A 16410-nucleotide genomic window follows, 5' to 3' on the forward strand; every position below is an offset into this window, starting at 1 on the left:
GGAGATGGCGGCTCGACGCAGGGCCTAGGTGGGATTTTTCTGGGGCAGATCCCCCCCGTCCGTTGACACGGCAGACCGGAGAGACGCGGTCAGAAGAGACCGTAGCGCGTAAGCACGTGGCTCGCGTCATCAATTAAAAAGCCGTGCGGCACAGTGTCAACTCCAACGGTACCTGCTGTCTTTTGACTTCACGCCTCAATCTGGTGAGCTAACATACCTTCCTTGAAGAGGTGGGACTTGCGATTGACGACAGCTCCAACGTCCAGCAATAACGAGACTGTCCATCATACTCATCGTCTCTGTCCAGCACCTTCAGTGTGAGTCATACTCTTCATTTTTTTTCCTGCGATCACCACGCTGACCGTTATATCAGTGCAATAATTGGGACACATCTGCTGTTCACTCAGTCAGCCCCAAGCTGCGGCATTCCGACAACACAATGGCTACCCGACGCATCGTGGCTTCAGAAAAGACCATCCTAGAGAAGGATGATCGTGTTGGCGCCAGCCCTGCCGCCGGCGAGAAGTCCAACATCACCCCGGCCGTGCCGACGGATGTCATCATGAAGCTTCTCGGATTCACGCTCGCAATGATTGTGATGCCCATCGGAACTTATTTCGCGACGGTCGATTTTCTCTTCAAGGGTGGGTTCTAATCCATGGATCGAGTCGACGAGATTCGGAAATGCTGACAAACAAACCCAGGCAACTCGACTTTCGCTGGAGGTCTCGCCGCCGTCGTAGCCAACGTCGTCCTGATCACGTATGTCATCGTTGCTATGAAGGAAGACCAGAGTGATCAGCTTGGCGACTGGAAGGAGGCGAAAAAGGATCGCTAGAGGCCGCGTTTGCATGGGCTGTTGTCTCACTTTATAAATGACCACATGGAATGCAACTCTTCATGCCGAGATGCACCACGCCTACGCCAGGCACATGTTCCGAGATACGGTTTGTTTCTCAAGCGAGTAATTGCAAATCTATTTTGCGGTTCCTTCCTACTTCTGCGGATCTGCAAGCAAGCCGTTCCGTCCCATTAGGACAAGTAAGAAGCGATTACCGGCCTCAAGTCTCCAGCTGCGTAACCGTAGGCTGTTTATAGCCGCTGGGGACTGTGCCGTGACCCGACCATCTGTTTCTGAGATGGTTTTTCATAATCTCAATATCGTACGAATCGTATGCATGTACCGTCATCCAACAACATTAAACCGTCTTTTTGAATAGAACCAGATGTCACCTGGTTGTTCAACCTGTCCGCGGGCAACCCAGCCCATCCATGATCACGAGGACCGCCTCGAAGCGAAATGGCAATTCGCCGTCACCGGGCCAGCCCCAAGTATGCTACGCTGATCTCCGGCCGAGGTGCCATGCCGCCTCCCGCCTCGTAGGTAGAAAAAATGGGGGTATCGACAAAAAAAAACTGAAACCGTCTCATATCTCATGCCTTGCGCCCCTCAAGATGACTTGCTGAACCTGCGGGAAAACCAGCTCTTCCTCTTGGCAGGCTCGGGCCGTTGCTGCTGCTGCTGCTGTTGCTGTTTCGGCGGTTGCTGCATTTGCTGCGGGGCTGCCACCGGCCTTCGCAGCACATTCGAGTTTCCGGACACTCGTGGACCAGTCTTGATGTTGATCGGTTGTTGCTGCTGATGCTGCTGATGCTGCTGGTTGCTCGGTCCGCCGTTCTCGAAGTTGAAAGAGGGTGGCTCGGATGTCATTGGCTGGCTGAAGCCGATTCCGTAGTCGTTCGCGGGCGCTTTCTTAGGGGGCGGAACACGCTCGACAGAACTGTTGTCGCTGCTGGTCGGATCTGTGTGGTATCCCGCGTGCTCGCCCGAGCTTCCACTTCCAGCCGCAGACGTTACCGTTTCGTATGAGCGGTCCTTGTTGGGCAGGGGGTAAATATTCTGGTCGCCTCTCCCATAGCCACTCATGTGCGGTTCTGTTTGCGTTCGCGGTACTCTCTGGCGATAAGGCATATCGTTTCCGTTGTGATAGCCTCCTCCATGCTGGTAATTATCGTAGTAGCTCTGTCGGTTGTTGCCCATGCCAAATTGGCTGCTCTCGGGTCGGTATGAAGCAGGGCGACTGCCATAGTAGCTGTCCTGGGGGTAGCGAGGTCCACTGGCTGGTTGGGGGTTAGCGATGTCGCCTACTCCGTTAGTTGATTGCAAGACTTACTAGCATAGTAGCTGCTTCGGCGGTTCCATGTCGCGATCGACTCTGTGTCTACGCGAAAAGTGTTAGACGCAACGGGTCTCCAGGGGGATGAAGTAGACATGCCTGAACGAATATAAGACTTACGACGGTCCCTGTCACGGTAACCTCCATCAATCGCGGCCTCGAAGCTGCGAATGGTGTCTAGCGGTCGCTCCCAGCGGCTGCGGGTAGGGTTGGACCGGTCAGGCTCGGCTGCATTAAAGAATCAGCCCACACTCACCACCGACATTTTGCAGGTTTCGCTATAACGTACCAATGGGATTGCCGAGACCATCCTTGTGTTGTATTGCGCGAAGAGGGGCGAGAGAAGTCTGTTCCATAGCCTGGACGGCAGCTGTTCATAGTGTGTTAGTGTATGCGCCTTGACCAACGACCAACGCATGTCGAGGCGACTTACAAGGCTCGGCCTCGCTCATAGCGACGGTAGGATCTGCCTTGGTATGTAATCTCTTTGCTTCCTTCTCTTCGGGTGTTTCGTGAAAGTCGATCTTGTGGCTGCTTCCAGAGCTCTTGTGGGATTTGTTGGACTGGAAGCTGAAAGTCCTGGGCCTTGATCGGGAGCGCCTCTGCTGATTCTGAGAAGAGTGGCTCTGGGACTGGGGAATCGGGGGCGGCTGCGGGCGCTGAGGCTGGTCGTACTGCTGTTGGTAGGGGGGGAACTGAGACGGTGCTTGATACTCGTCGGGCTCTTGGGAGTAGTACTGCTGCTGGTTCGGCTGGTGATGCTGCTGCTGCTGAGGAGGCAGGGCGGGAAGTGGATGATGCTCTGCCATGATGGGCGGCCGGGGGAGGGTACTAGTTTTAATTGATCTGTCTCGCTCGGTGACGGGCGGTGGGCGCAGTGGCAGTGGGCAGCGGGCCTGGGTCTCGGCGAGCAAGGACGTTTGATGGAGCTATTGCGTGCCTTATCGCGGGTCAGCAAGGGGAAGAGTGGGCGGGCGGTTCCCAGGAGCTCGCTAGCGAAGCAGCCTAGGTAGTGTTCCCAGGGGGAGGCGTGATATGGAGCAGTGCAATGTGGACCGATAGAAGGGGCAGAAGGGGTGCGTGTGGTGTTTCCGGCAAGCTGCCGGGGGAGGAGGGGGGGGGGGGGGGGGGGGGGGGGAGGGGATGCAGGACTAGCAGCAGGTAGTGTACCCGTAGAACCGGGCTGTTTCCACTGTTCCACTGATGGAGATGTGATTGTGATGGGAGAACGAGAGCAGGAAGCAGGAAAGAAGCGTGGTGAGGATTTGTGCAGATGTGTGTCCTCCCTTTTTTTTTTTTTCCTTCGGAGAGGTGTCGCAAGGAGGCAGAAAAGCAGGGAAGATAGTGTCTCGTATGTGGCTGGGGGAAGGCGAGCTGGCAAAGGTAAAGTTGGCAAGGTACAGGCCCTTCTTAGTCGCGGGAAGCAGAAGCAGAAGCAGAAGCAGAAGCAGAAGCAGAAGCAGCAGCAGCCTGTACTGGTGTGCCGAGCAGGAACGAACGGCCGGGCAACCACCACCACCGGCACTACCACCAGCAAAGCTCCAATACCGACCTGCAACGGGGTAGTGCGATGACACCCACACGCGTGGGTGGGCGCGGTGAGGTGGGAAAACGGTGACGGCGACGGGGAGGGTGAGGATTGAGGCTGGTGGGCAGGGTTAGGTGAGAGATACGTACCTATCTGTACCTGTGCCTGTAGGGAATTTACTGGCTGATGTTTGGCGACGGGATGCTGCAAGCTGCAACAGAAAGGCGGGAGTCTGAGAGTCTGATGGATTCTGATGGGGGCAACTTCGGGCGAGCGACGCCGGGATGCTGCTCCTGCTGCGCTGGGGTGCGCCGCCTTTGGGGGATGTTGCAGGGAAGGACGTGGTCCGCAAACGGCTAAGCGCCGCCTCTTTTTTTTTTCCCTTTCGATGGAGATTTGGGGTGAGAGGCTGGGGGCGCTCGCTCGCACACTGAACTGGGCCCTGTTCACTGGGTCTACTCGGACGGTAGGCGCCTCCTGATTGTCCGCGAATGTCTTGGTGATGCGATTTGCCGGTTTCTGCTCCGTCTGGTGTTTTTTTTTTTTTTCTGCCCGCGTCGATTCAGTGCAGCAATTCGCCGATGCAGTCACTGGTAGCAGCAGTCGCTGTCTTTCTTTTTTTTCTCTGCCGTTCACCGATGATTGTGCAGGACCTTAGCTGGATTTAAGTCAAGGTCGGTCTGCACTGCAGTCTATTTTCGACGATCCGTTGAAGAAGGCCGGCAGTGCTGTTTGTCGGTTTCGTAATGATGGGCAAGTAAACTGGGTAGCCTGTTTGATGGCCGGGGGTGATCGGTGATCGAATGCGACGTCGCGCGTTCTCAGGCGTGGTTGCTTGGGGTGGGCGTGCGTGGTGGAAGGAAGGTATTTGTGGGCGGCGGACCCAGAAAACCGATGCTCCAGCGGATGGGCAATGACAATGCCAATGCAGACCACCGGGCTAAAGCAATGGGCAAATCAATGGGCGAGTGAGTGGCTCAATGTCCAGAAACGCCCCCTGCTGTAATCGGTTTGTCGATGGCCACAATGGCTGACGTCAAGCCGCTGTAATCGTCGCGTGTTTCAGAGCCTCTCGTGCCGTCGCTCAGACCTGATAATTTGACAACCCGAATCTTCCTTTTGCCTCACACTCAAATGTCCAGGTGGTCTCCCTCTTCCCTTTCGGCGCTTGGCGTAGGGTAGGGCGTCTTGATACCGGTCTTGGGTTGAGTGAGCGAGTGGGTGGTGTCTGATGTGGAATTGCGGAATCAGAATAATATGGATCGGATGGCTGCTCCTTGCTGCAGTCGGTAGGTAATTCGGACTTCTGCCCAGGAGCCCCAGCGTTAGCAACCAGCCCAGACTTGCATTGGATCAATATGTACCAGCTGAATCAAATTTCTCTTTCATCCCACGTCGCCGTCGGAATCGCTGTCGCTGCAGCGCACGGCACTGTGGCACGGCCTGGTGCTGCCGCCGTCCGCAGCTTGCTTGCAGATGATGACGGGGGATGAGCCAAAAAGAAATTCCCTCCTCTGTGCGCACCTTATTTCCAATTCAACTCTTCTCCCTAGCTGCTGTCGATTCTCCTGTCGCCTTCCACGTACGTTATTATCCCGACCGTCGATGATGATCGGTTGTTGGCTTTCTGGCTCGCTGGGTCCAGGCCCTGGCGACGCTTTGCTGGTTAAATTGGTTTTCTATGATGGTGCGCTCTGGAAATTCAACGGCGTCAATAGTGTCCGAGACCACGTCACGATGGCCGAATGAAGGGGCGATAAGAGAAACGAGACGGGCAACTGCGGCTACGAAAAGCAACAGACTGCAGAAGCACACGAGGGCGAGGAAGGGAAATTGACAGTCGGCACAACAGCGAGTTGTGGTGGTTTTGACGCACACTGCCAGAGGTGCCCCGCGTGCTCTGCTCCGAGTGCTGCTCTGATGGCTAAGGGCGGGTGGGTGTAAGTGAGGGCAAGGTGTGAGTGTGTGACTGACCGGCTGCAATGAATGGCGTGTATGTGCAGAGATGTGAGACCTCGACTGGTAAAGCAGAGCCGAAAGCATAAAAAGAGTCCCAAAGATACATCAAAACGTGGCAGGAGGCCTTGGGTATCTATACGAGCCTGCGAAAAACTGACCAGTCAACGAACAGCCGGCGACATCGAACTATATGCGACTGGTCGAGGGCTGAGCAGACAGCGAGAGAAGATGGTGTGTGTGGTGACGGTGACAACTGCATCACCAGAAGCAGTTAAGGCATGGCCTGTCATGGCAGGCATAGGCATGCACGAAGTACAGCTGCCACCTGGGATACTTCCGAGCAACTTACGGTAGGTAGGTATTGGCTTCCCTTGGAGATTCGGGGATCTGAGGTCCTTCCTCTCCGTGGTTGATTGGCCTTGCCTTGCTAATACACAACCACGACCACGACAACCAACCCTTCCCGTCCATCATCAGCACCCAAGGGAGGATACTGACACGACTAAAACTAACAACAACGTACGACGCCCGAGGTATCTACTCCAAGGTTGGATGGAGCTGGCCAACCAGTCTCGTCTCACCCTGGCCTCAATTACCGGGCCTTCCATCGAATGACAGGTCACGGAACCCGACGGAACTTGGGGATTGCCAGGTCACCGGCACACCGGGCACAAGTCCCTCATCCCCTTCTCCGTGATCAGAAGACGCTCTGTACTCGAATGTTCTCAAGTCCCATCCACGATGTACAATGGGCATCGGCATTTCTGGAAGCTCGCCAGTCCGACTTGCACAGCCGGCCCAGCAGGAAGCTAAAGGCATCCGGAGCAAGGGAAAGCAAGGGAAAGCAAGTGAAGGGCCTGGCCTTGCATTCCGTCCCAACAACCACACCTTCGAACAAGCCTCCCTCCCACAACCTTGCCTTGCTTACAGGCTCCCACCTCACGCAGACAGACGTTCACACCATTGGGGAAACGTGCCTGGTACCTGAAAAGCCAAAAGTACTTACCCTGCGCTACGATGAGGCCGGCTCTGAGTGTGCGCGTATGCCCGTCAAACACGCTCAAAGTCGCTGGAAAGAGGGGGAGGGGAACTCGCAAAAGCCCAAGCTTGAGCTGTTGGCGGAGGAAACTACATTCCTCAGCCGTCCAGTCCATTACGCGTTTCGCCCCTCATCGACCATCCCACCCACCAATCCAGCAGTTTACGAGGTCGAGGTTCCATCCGCCTAGAAACCTTAGCGTTAGTCCCGCCGACGACAAGAACCGATCAGCCACCACTGCCACTGTTGCCCACCACACGACGTGAGGTTTGGGCAAGACATCGGCCACGGCGAAACGAGACACGGCGAGATAACCTCAGCTCAGGGTATTCGCTACATGCCACAGCGTACTTGGCCGCCGTGTCTAGAGTACCGGCTGATCGGGCGTCGTCTCTTCCATTCCGCCGCGCCTTGATCTCTGGCTTTACTTCGATCTTACTTCGATACCCGTGTCAGCCATGTACCTCGCGACCTGGTTCCCTCTCCAAAAGACCACGCAGACTGGTCAGCCATGTACGTGGGATGTAGCCGCATGAGAGATGTGCGTCGGGACAACTGTACAACACCTCGGCCTGAAACTTGACTGCTTTTGCATCATCCAAGCAGGCAGTCAACAGAACGACAACCTTCCCCGACCTCCAGCGACAGCAGCGGTTCTGCATATTCGTCGACGACTCCATCTGCGACTCATGCTTTGGCATGTTTGGGCACGTCGCCCCAAACACATTCAGACAACATCTTTCGTCTGATAGCCGTCTTCAATATGCCATCAGGAACGAACGGCATCGCGCCAAATGGACCCTTAGCCCGAGACACGCGCAAACACTTGGATCAGACGCCTCGGGCTTGCGAGGATAATGCCCGTCCCACCGCCTCTTCCTCCTCCTCCTCATGTTGTCTGTCCCTAGACCAGGCTGGGCAATGAGTCTTGGGTAATACCGACTACCACCCTTGTAGATCGTGGACGTGGGCTTCGTGTTCAGCAGTCATACGAAGGCTGGGCCACAACAGCGCGGCGATTTGGCAAGTCCCACCTGCACCTGCGCGCCCGAATTTTCAACTTGGCTGCCGCCAGACCGCCGCATGAAGCGTGAGTTCAGTTGTCGTCAACACCCGCAGGTTCCATATTGCCTCGTCGGGCTGCGCCTCAATTGGAGCTGCAGTCATGACGCGGATCGAAAGCCTACTTGAGAAGATGCGCGCGTACAGCAGATACTTGCGAGACTCCGGTACAGCCAAAGATTCTCCACATGGTGTTCCGCGCGCCCGTCTAGCCAGCGCTCTCAAATCCGTGCCCTCAGTTCCACAACACTGAAGTCCAGCCCGTAACATCAGTTGCATCTGCTCTGTGGTCCTCAGTATCTAGCCAAGGATCCCGGGTCGACGCCGTCTAGATCAGATGTTAAGTTTTTCTCTGCACTTTCCATGAGTATTCTCTGGGCCCTCTTCCGTCTGTACACAAGTCATGTCGTGCACTTGCGGCCAGTCAAGGCAGGACTCCAAAACGCCATCTCGTCTGTGGACGTGACACTCCCGTCTCTCAGTTCCCTCCTCTTCACGTTTGGTCTCTCACCAGCCTTTCACAACCAGCAAGGAAAAGAACGTGAACACTCATTCTACGGAGTAGCTTCAGTGGCGATGTACATTGTCTTTCTGTAAGGTAACTTGGGTTGCAACGCAAGTACTCCATCAGCAGGGTGTTGGAGGCCCGAGCTTCTCGTCAATCCTCTCTCCATGTTTCCATTGATCAGCCCTGCCACCAACCAACCCCCAACCCACTAAGGTTTTCCTGACAACCTGGAAACCAAAATAGAACGGGGCCTGCCAACCATCGAAATACGCTGATGATGCCTCGATAACATTCTCCAACGTCCAAATCAGCCGAGCTCAGATATTCGAGGTTGTCTCTTCGACGTCAGTCTTGCTTCCGCCAGGCAACCAGCCCAAACGAAGCTGAGGTGCACCACCACACTGAGGTGGGTAGTCTTCCATCAGTTTGCAGTGAGGGTGTGCCAAGCCCATCAAAAGGGAGCCAATGGCATGTTACCTTGCTGGCACGGCCGGTGCTTCCGGCTACTAGGACGTTGGGAGCTGTACGAGATGCTCACGCAATCGCTGAGAGACCTCACAACGAGTACGTCCATCTCTAAAGACGCACAATCTATCAGTAGGCTGGACGACGGACTTCGAGCGAGCTGCCCCTCCCGCCATCCGCGGGACCAATGGCCAGGCACCGCGCAAGCTCTGCTAGCCTTTATCAAGATTCCGTCGGTCTTGGAGGATGCAAGTTCGGCCTTTTTTGCACCCCATCACAGAAGATCGGGACGGGTCTGCTTCCGTTGCCCTCCACATCCCTGAAGATGCACCTCAACCTGTTTCGAGCACCACGGGCATCGTGGTTGGCAACGCCTTCGCTATTTGCAGGTTAGCCCCGGGCTTCTTCACCGATTGGTTGCTGTCCCATCTGCAACTCGCACCGTCGCCCATCCGTCGCCGTGTGCTAGGAATTCCCAACCGCAACTTCATACTTGTGTGTCCTGCCACGTCCATTTCCACGGCTGGTCTTCCATTGCGCTTCCGGCGGTACTAACAAGCTGATACTTCAGCGATTGCACCACCGAGCACGAATTGACTTTGGCAACTCCCCATCCTGTTCGCCTGATTTTTGCTCCTCCTCCACACGCACAGCCGGCAAAAGACCGATCTCGATCATACCTCCAGGCGCCAGTGGCGGGCGGTAGTTGACCTCCGTCCCAGCCCAGAGAAAACCTAGTGGCTGCGTCGCGCGTTTGGTGGGGGCAACAGGAGGACAGGAGCAGACCGGGGGCACCCACAGACGGAGCCAGAAACCAAAACCTTGGCATCCCGTCCGACCTTTCCCAGCCAAGGACATCCCGCCGGACCTTTTTTATCCTATCTTTTTTCCTTCCCCTGCCCTTTCTGCTGCTTCTCGAGGCCTTCCTGAAACCCAGCACTTTGTCAGTTGGGGCGCTTCTGGCCAGGAAAACCTTACCAGCCGGGTCCGTCCTCAGACCGCTGACCCCGAGGGCTCTGACACCAGAACCCTTCAGAATAATTCCATTCCCGCTGCCCTCTTGTCGGACTTTTTTTTTTTTTCGTTGACGTGTGTTGTAGAACGCGACGCGTTCAACTAACGGCTTTCGGGGGTGTACCAGGGGCATATGTTTTTGATGGTTTTTTTTTCTCCTGTTGTTTTTGTTCCTCGGTCGTTTTGCGCTCGCCTTACTTCCGCCTTGCTGAACTCACGTGGACTCTCGCTTGGGTGATGAATTGAGTTGGTCTGATGGTGCTGTCTGTAACTTGTCCTGACTAGAGACTGAGTTTTGACCATCATTGTGGCTGTTCGTCGGACGACTTTGTCTTCTCGCTCTACTGAGTAAAGTAGTGGTATGTTCCTGGGGAAGGATGATGTAGGTTGTTGCAGATTGTTCGGAGTTGCAGCCGAAAGCGAACTCCTCCGAGAAGTATATCGCGAGTGAAGCTTCAGAGGCCCGGGATCGAGATGTATTCGACCCATCTTTGATGTGTCTGTTCGCCGGTTTTGTGATGATCTTATGGTTTTTGTTGCTGGTGCTTACAATCTGCCTCGGATGTGTTCCGCAACTTGAAGTTCTTTCGTCCATGTGCTCCATAAACAAGGTGGTATGGCGGACAGTGAGCTATTGGAGTGATGTGTGTCCATCGGATGGTGGAATCAATGGTGTTGATTTGACAATTCCATTGTCGAGCAATGTCTACTTGCTGTTTTGTCCAACTTTAAAACGTCGAACCGCATGCATGGAGTCTTTGTCTATAGCCATGTGGCATAGAGATATATTGACTTGCGTTTCATTGCCTCAACCTGCAGTGACACTCCCGGTTCAACGTCGGGCACGTCACCGAGTGATAACATCTATGTCGTTCTGACATGCAAATAGTCTCTGTGTTCTTCCAATCGTTGCGTCACATTATGAAAGCGCATGCTCACTAAGGGCAGGCCGGCTTCAACATTTCAGAGACAGGCCGGGCAACCACACGAGGATGGGGAGCCTGACTGTAGCTCCGGTCTGCTCAAACTTGTAATGACCACTTCTGATCCCGCCCTTTGCTTCCGTTGGGCCAATTCGACATGCCGAGGAACAGGACCCTTTTCGTTCTTCAGATGTCGATCTCTCCAGAAGTGGTTTTTATCCGAGACAATCGTACTGCGGCGTATGCTTCGGCAGCCTCGGCTGCTTGACCCTGGCTATTGTCGTTGTTGGACTTCATGCTCTGGAATATGCTTGTGTTGTTCCTCTCCGTGAATTCCGATTGGGAGGTCGTTCGTTTGGGTAGTATCTACAATGTTTACGAGAAGCCGGCAACTGAATGTCTCCTTTGCTGGGCAGGCACGGGAGCAAATAGGGGAAAGTGAAGGCGTGGCCGCCAGAACATGGTTATTGCAGACATTCAGAATCCGACGTTGTTCGAATATCATACGAAGACTCTCTTTGATCGGTGACTAGGAAGTGGTTTTCAGAACGGCCGTCTCAGACTAAGAGGTTGCAACGATGCCACGTTTATTTGTTGAATCATGGGCCAGGACTGGCTCAGGACTTGGAGTCACAAGAAAACGTACACCAGCTGCAGAGCGCTCATCCAGGCCGGTACTTGACGTCCGTTCCACATGGTTAATATGAGCCCCGCGACGAGGTGAGGAGGAAGAGTCTGAACAAAGAGACCAGGTATATCTCCTATGCTGGGACGACTGCTTTTCCTGTGGGCTGATATGTACTCTTCTTTGATACCGTCGTCGTCGTCGTCGTCTGCATTACCGATGTGTATGCTAACATCAACCTCAATTCTATCAGTTGAGTACGTACAGGAAACGTAGTCGCGCAGATAGGTAAAAGACCAGGCGGTTCCTGCACAAAGTACCTCGTGGTAATGTAGTTAAAACGGTTACTTCACCCAGGAACTGAGGAAGTGTGATATCATTAGGCCAGGGTTGGTTTGCGATGATGGAAGACTTCGATTGAAGTGGGATTTGCACACACGGTAAATTCATATCAGATTACGTCTCCATATCCGCCCTCTTGGCCCTTGATAAAACGCCTGACATAACTGCCCTCATGGAAAGTAGCAAAAGGAACATCATAACGCCACACATAAAGGTGGACTGTCCGTCTGGAGGTGTCGTACCAAGTAAATTTATACTAACAGCGCAGCGTGGAAGAGACCGTCTCAGTGGCCAACTTGGTGAATGCTGTCAACTGAAAGTCACCGATTCAGACTGATCAGTAGCTAGCAGACCACAAGTTCTAGGTTGGACGTTGGAGTCGGCACTAGAAATTTCGAGTTCATCAGATTTTGTCACCATTCCTGACGTTTACTGCTATCCTTTGAATGACCTATCACGCCACTTAGACGGCACTATCAGGCCTCGTCTGCGGCGATGCAATACATCAGAAGGCGCGAGAAATAGACAGTATCTCGCGCATGGGGCTCTCACGTTAAGCTCCTGGCGGCGGAGGGACTTCTACCCAGGCACAGCGACACCGACATAGCAACAGAAACTTTTCAACATTCGTTTCAAAGGCACAATATAACCTTTGAAATAGACATTCAAGGGATGTAGCTCATCGTGCTGGACCTAAGTGGTATGAACCGGATGCATCGCACCTTGGTGATCCCGTATATCGGGTAACAAACAAACATGCGTCTTTTCGTGGGACACCAAGTTGAACGCGGCAGGAAATGTTCGCTTTTGCCTACAAGAGCAGGGTATAGCCAAGAAGGACAGGTCAATATGCTGATTTCCTCAAAATGCTCTTCTGACTGGAAACGAGCAGTTCCCAAGACGTCGTTCAAAACATCAGCACCAAAATATAGTCTACGGTACTGGAAAGAGATGGCATAATTCAGTGTCCAGCTTAGGCTCATGTCATCTTACGCCTTGGAGGAAGACACCGACCATGACATTGTTTCTCCTATGTCACTCTAGACTTCTTATGAATACGAAGTAGTCTCGTCTTTGCGCCGATTTTATGGAAAACCTTGCAAGGTGACATGAGCCCGCAATGGTTGGCGTTTCGCCAGCGTGTGACTGAAGGTCGATGAGATCATGTCAAAAGTGGTTTAGGATAACGTAGATTTGGGTACGCTATCGGGTATATTCTGGTAGGAGACGCAATCCAGTGAGCTGTCGTCAGGTTGCGAATCACAGGGACTTGAATTTGAGCAATTACTTCAAGCCACACTGGGACGACCAAAAAGACAAGGTCAAGGATATGGTCCAGAAACGGTTTATTTCCATCGGAGAATGGGGAGAGTTTGAGAACATGTGAGTATGGTTCCTCGTAGTTTACATGGGTATGAGCTGCGCGCCAACACCGTGGTGTCGACAGGGAATTCGCCGCCTATCATCAGAACCGTCGCGCCAAACTTTCAAGAGTGCTAGAATAGAAGCGTTTGATGAACTAACTGCCGAGCCTGGAACCTGCCGCGCCGACTTCGTGGTAAAGCCTTCAGACCAACGAAGGTTCCTCGCCTCCGTCCTGATGCCTGTGGTGTTGGTCTGCCTTCGTATGTCAAATAGATACTTGGGTCACCTGCCATCTGCAGCGATCCGAGATCTCAGAGACAAAACAGGGCATGGTTAGATTCTAAACCCGGTCGATAAAGCCGACCTGGATGATCTTCAACGGAGCGAGGCGGAGCAAGACGGGATCCCGTTCCGGAAAGGGGGCCGGCCCCCGGGCTCCGCTTCACAAGCACAACCCTGACGTCACCAGCCCTCCTCGGGCGCTCCTCATGCGCGTCTATCATATGCTTGAGTGGAAGACACTGCGAAGGACTGAAGGTTGAAAGAGCCCATGGGCCGAAGAGGGAGATGTGAGGTCTCGTGGGATGGCTGATATACGTGGGGCCTCGCGAGCATGGACTTGTCCGTTTTACTTGTGCGAAGGAAGCAGTGATGTTGGTTGCACCCTTGAGGAAAGGGCAGACTTCCCCGGATTTACCACACATGATATAAACCCACATGGCAAGGCCCTAAGATCATTTAAGCACATCAAAATTCCAGTTGCAGATTCTCGATTCTCATAGAGCACATCTCACGCTGATCCTCACATCACAGTGACATACGAGAAACGGGCGGCATTTCCGGAGCACGGCCTGGGAAAGGACGGGAGAGAGGCAACGCTGGATATCCGCACGCAGCATGGGACTATCGTTTTTCGGAGAGCTGCGTGCTCCTCACTCCGGGGAACGTCGAATGGAGATTGTTCAAAAACCATTGAATACCGTCGCTGAGCCATGTCTTTTTAAACACCCTGACATTAATGCCGCCCGATCTACCGTTCATCGTATCGCGTATGTGTAGCCGGCCAAGCAAAAATCAAGTATGTTTGATTTTTTTGTGTTCTTTTCCCGTCCTCGAGCCCCCTGACATGAAGCTACTCGTCATCGTTTCCCGCGAAAGAATAAAACACGACTCTCCTTGACCGGCTTTTCAAGTCACGCAGAATCATCCCCATGTGTCTCGAAAAAAAGGGGGGTGGGCGAGGGGGGTTTTGGACCCGCGGGTTGTGCGTTTCGCCTCATTTTGGTGGTTTGACGAGTTTGATTTGATGCCTTTTTTAGCAAGCAAGGTGCTATGCTCTTGTCCTTGCCTGGACCGATGCAACCAATTCAGAATCCATCCTCACTACCAACTCCATCCGATGGGGGCCGTTTAAATCGACGAGGGGTAAAGCATGACGCGGACAGAGGCGCCGAAAGAGCGGGTGGGGAGGGGGTTGGTGAACTTGGCGCGGACGACACCGGAGTTGCCTGTTTGCTTGTGTTAGACCGGAGGCTCGATTGTGAGGGGGGATTCGAGGGCAGATCTGTATTTACCGTGAGGGCGGGTGACCTTGCCCCAGATGACGCGGATCTTGGTGCCACGGATCTCCTTGGAGGCCTTGTAGACGTAGGCGACCTTCTTGCCGAGGTAGAAGCTGTGTCCTCGTTAGCGACTGATTGCGAGGCGGCGTACTGCAGGCGCAGGCGAACGTACTTGGCGGCGTTGGTGTCGTCAACACCCTCAATCTTGATCAGACTCGTCTTGGGGTGGGTGACGTGTCTGCTACGCTGGTAGCTGAGGTGACGTCCCCTGAGAAGGCATCGTTAGTCGACTGTTCACATGAGATTGCAAGTCTTCGCAGCATGATTTCGGTTCGCGTGGGAGTGGTGTCTCTCGAGATGCTTGGCGGCTCGTCGCATTGTCCATGGTTGCGAAGTCGGTATCGTCGGCGATGTGGGATTTCGATTGGGATTCAACTTACTTGACGTATACTGCAAAGTTTCTAGTCAGCACTGGTTCATGTAGAAACAACACGCGCAAAGGCAGTGCGGCTCCGTTCGAGCGCTGTGATACTACCAGGCCGACATCGTCGCGATGTCACCCAGGCAGATCGCGAGTTCGCTCGATATCGAAATCGCGGAAGCAGCGTGCGGGACGAGGGGCGAGGGCATTCAACTCACATCTGTGACCGGCTTCCGAAGGCATTTTGACGGTGTTAGTATTTCCTCGCTCCAACCAAAAGGGACTCGAGAAAGGAAAAGGCTGAGGATTGTCTTTGGGCGAAAAGACTAATACTCCGTCGTCGATGGTCGGATGGTGTTTGGTGGTTTCGGTCAGGTGGGCTCACACACGAATAATTTTGAAAATTTCGAGGGAGCATGCAGCCAGGCTCTGATTGGTACGTATCTATTTAGCGAGCCCTACTCCAGGAAGGATCCACTGGCGGCCAGGACGCGGACGAGGCAAGCCACATCTTATCAGCACTATCGCAGGTGGGGGGCCCATCTGGGGTGCGCCGCATGTGGCTGGGCAGGGAGCGTTTTCCACAGCTGAGAGTTGCGCCCGTGCCCGCGCCTGCTTACCTGAGAATTGTGGATTAGTGTTCCTGTCCTCCGATGCAGGTGCCGTGCTTTCACTGTTCGCGTTCCGCGATTCCGCGCCCACCACACCGAACACGGCGACCATCGTGGACTTGAGGGTCTCGGTCGCTTCGGGGTCAGAGGCGTTGCCGACCGGACCTGACCTGGTCCTCGCGTGGGCGCACGTCTGCCGCCAGCAAGCCCACACCGTCACCACTCGCACCTTTATTCGCCCGAAGTTTTGCACCCCTGACGGATAAAGCACCTTGGCCGACAGAGAGAAAGTCCGTCAATGACAAATATCTGCATCATTACCAAGAGACCTCGCCTGCGGATATGCCGCCGACCGCTGAGCCTCACCTATGGCATCCACTGGCAAACCAACAACTGCAACTTTCTGGTGATAGAGTTGCAAGAGTCTTTGAAGCAAGATCAAGATTACCTACGCGTCTTACAGCAGAGAACCGCAAACTCGGAAACACTTATGCGGCTGAACCGGAGTTCCAGAATCTTTCAGGGTGGCCGAGAGAGCTTGGACGCCGAACCCAACCCGCGGAGTTGTGAGACAGTTGCAGGGCCGGCTGTGTTGGCGGTCCGGCGTCCCAAGTGACACCAAAGACCTAAAATCTCGCGGGATTTCCTGAACAGGAACGGGTTGTTTGGAAGAAGCGACAAGACGCAGAGGATGGAGGGGTGTTGCGAGGGGAGATGGGCTGGGAAATGTCTCATGGCCTTTTCCCACCCTTCGTCAAGCTCGTCAAAAAATAAAATAAAAAAGGTCCATGGTCGGACGTCTTTTGTAA

The 16410-nt window shown here is 54.1% G+C and overlaps 3 protein-coding genes across 3 annotated transcripts; 1 reads left to right on the plus strand and 2 right to left on the minus strand.

Moving 5' to 3' along the window:
• Positions 1-439: 439 nt before the first annotated feature.
• VMA21 (vacuolar ATPase assembly integral membrane protein vma21) lies at positions 440-838 on the plus strand (the record flags this gene model as incomplete). Its single annotated transcript, XM_053180964.1, has 2 exons — positions 440-644; positions 705-838. 2 exons carry the CDS (start codon positions 440-442, stop codon positions 836-838), a joined length of 339 nt encoding a protein of 112 aa, XP_053035100.1.
• Positions 839-1450: 612 nt separating this feature from the next.
• COL26b_008200 (uncharacterized protein) lies at positions 1451-2986 on the minus strand (the record flags this gene model as incomplete). The annotated part of the gene is made up of 4 exons (XM_053180965.1): positions 1451-2121; positions 2298-2405; positions 2467-2547; positions 2611-2986. The coding sequence occupies 4 exons, from the start codon at positions 2984-2986 to the stop codon at positions 1451-1453; spliced, it is 1236 nt and encodes a 411-aa protein (XP_053035101.1).
• Positions 2987-14417: 11431 nt separating this feature from the next.
• Positions 14418-15233, minus strand: RPL35B (60S ribosomal protein L35B; the record flags this gene model as incomplete). Its single annotated transcript, XM_053180966.1, has 5 exons — positions 14418-14515; positions 14582-14682; positions 14742-14837; positions 15010-15019; positions 15209-15233. 5 exons carry the CDS (start codon positions 15231-15233, stop codon positions 14418-14420), a joined length of 330 nt encoding a protein of 109 aa, XP_053035102.1.
• Between the last annotated feature and the right edge of the window lie 1177 nt (positions 15234-16410).

This window comes from Colletotrichum chrysophilum (assembly GCF_026319265.1).
Source record: "Colletotrichum chrysophilum strain AFK26 chromosome Unknown scaffold_70, whole genome shotgun sequence".
NCBI lineage: Eukaryota > Fungi > Ascomycota > Sordariomycetes > Glomerellales > Glomerellaceae > Colletotrichum > Colletotrichum chrysophilum.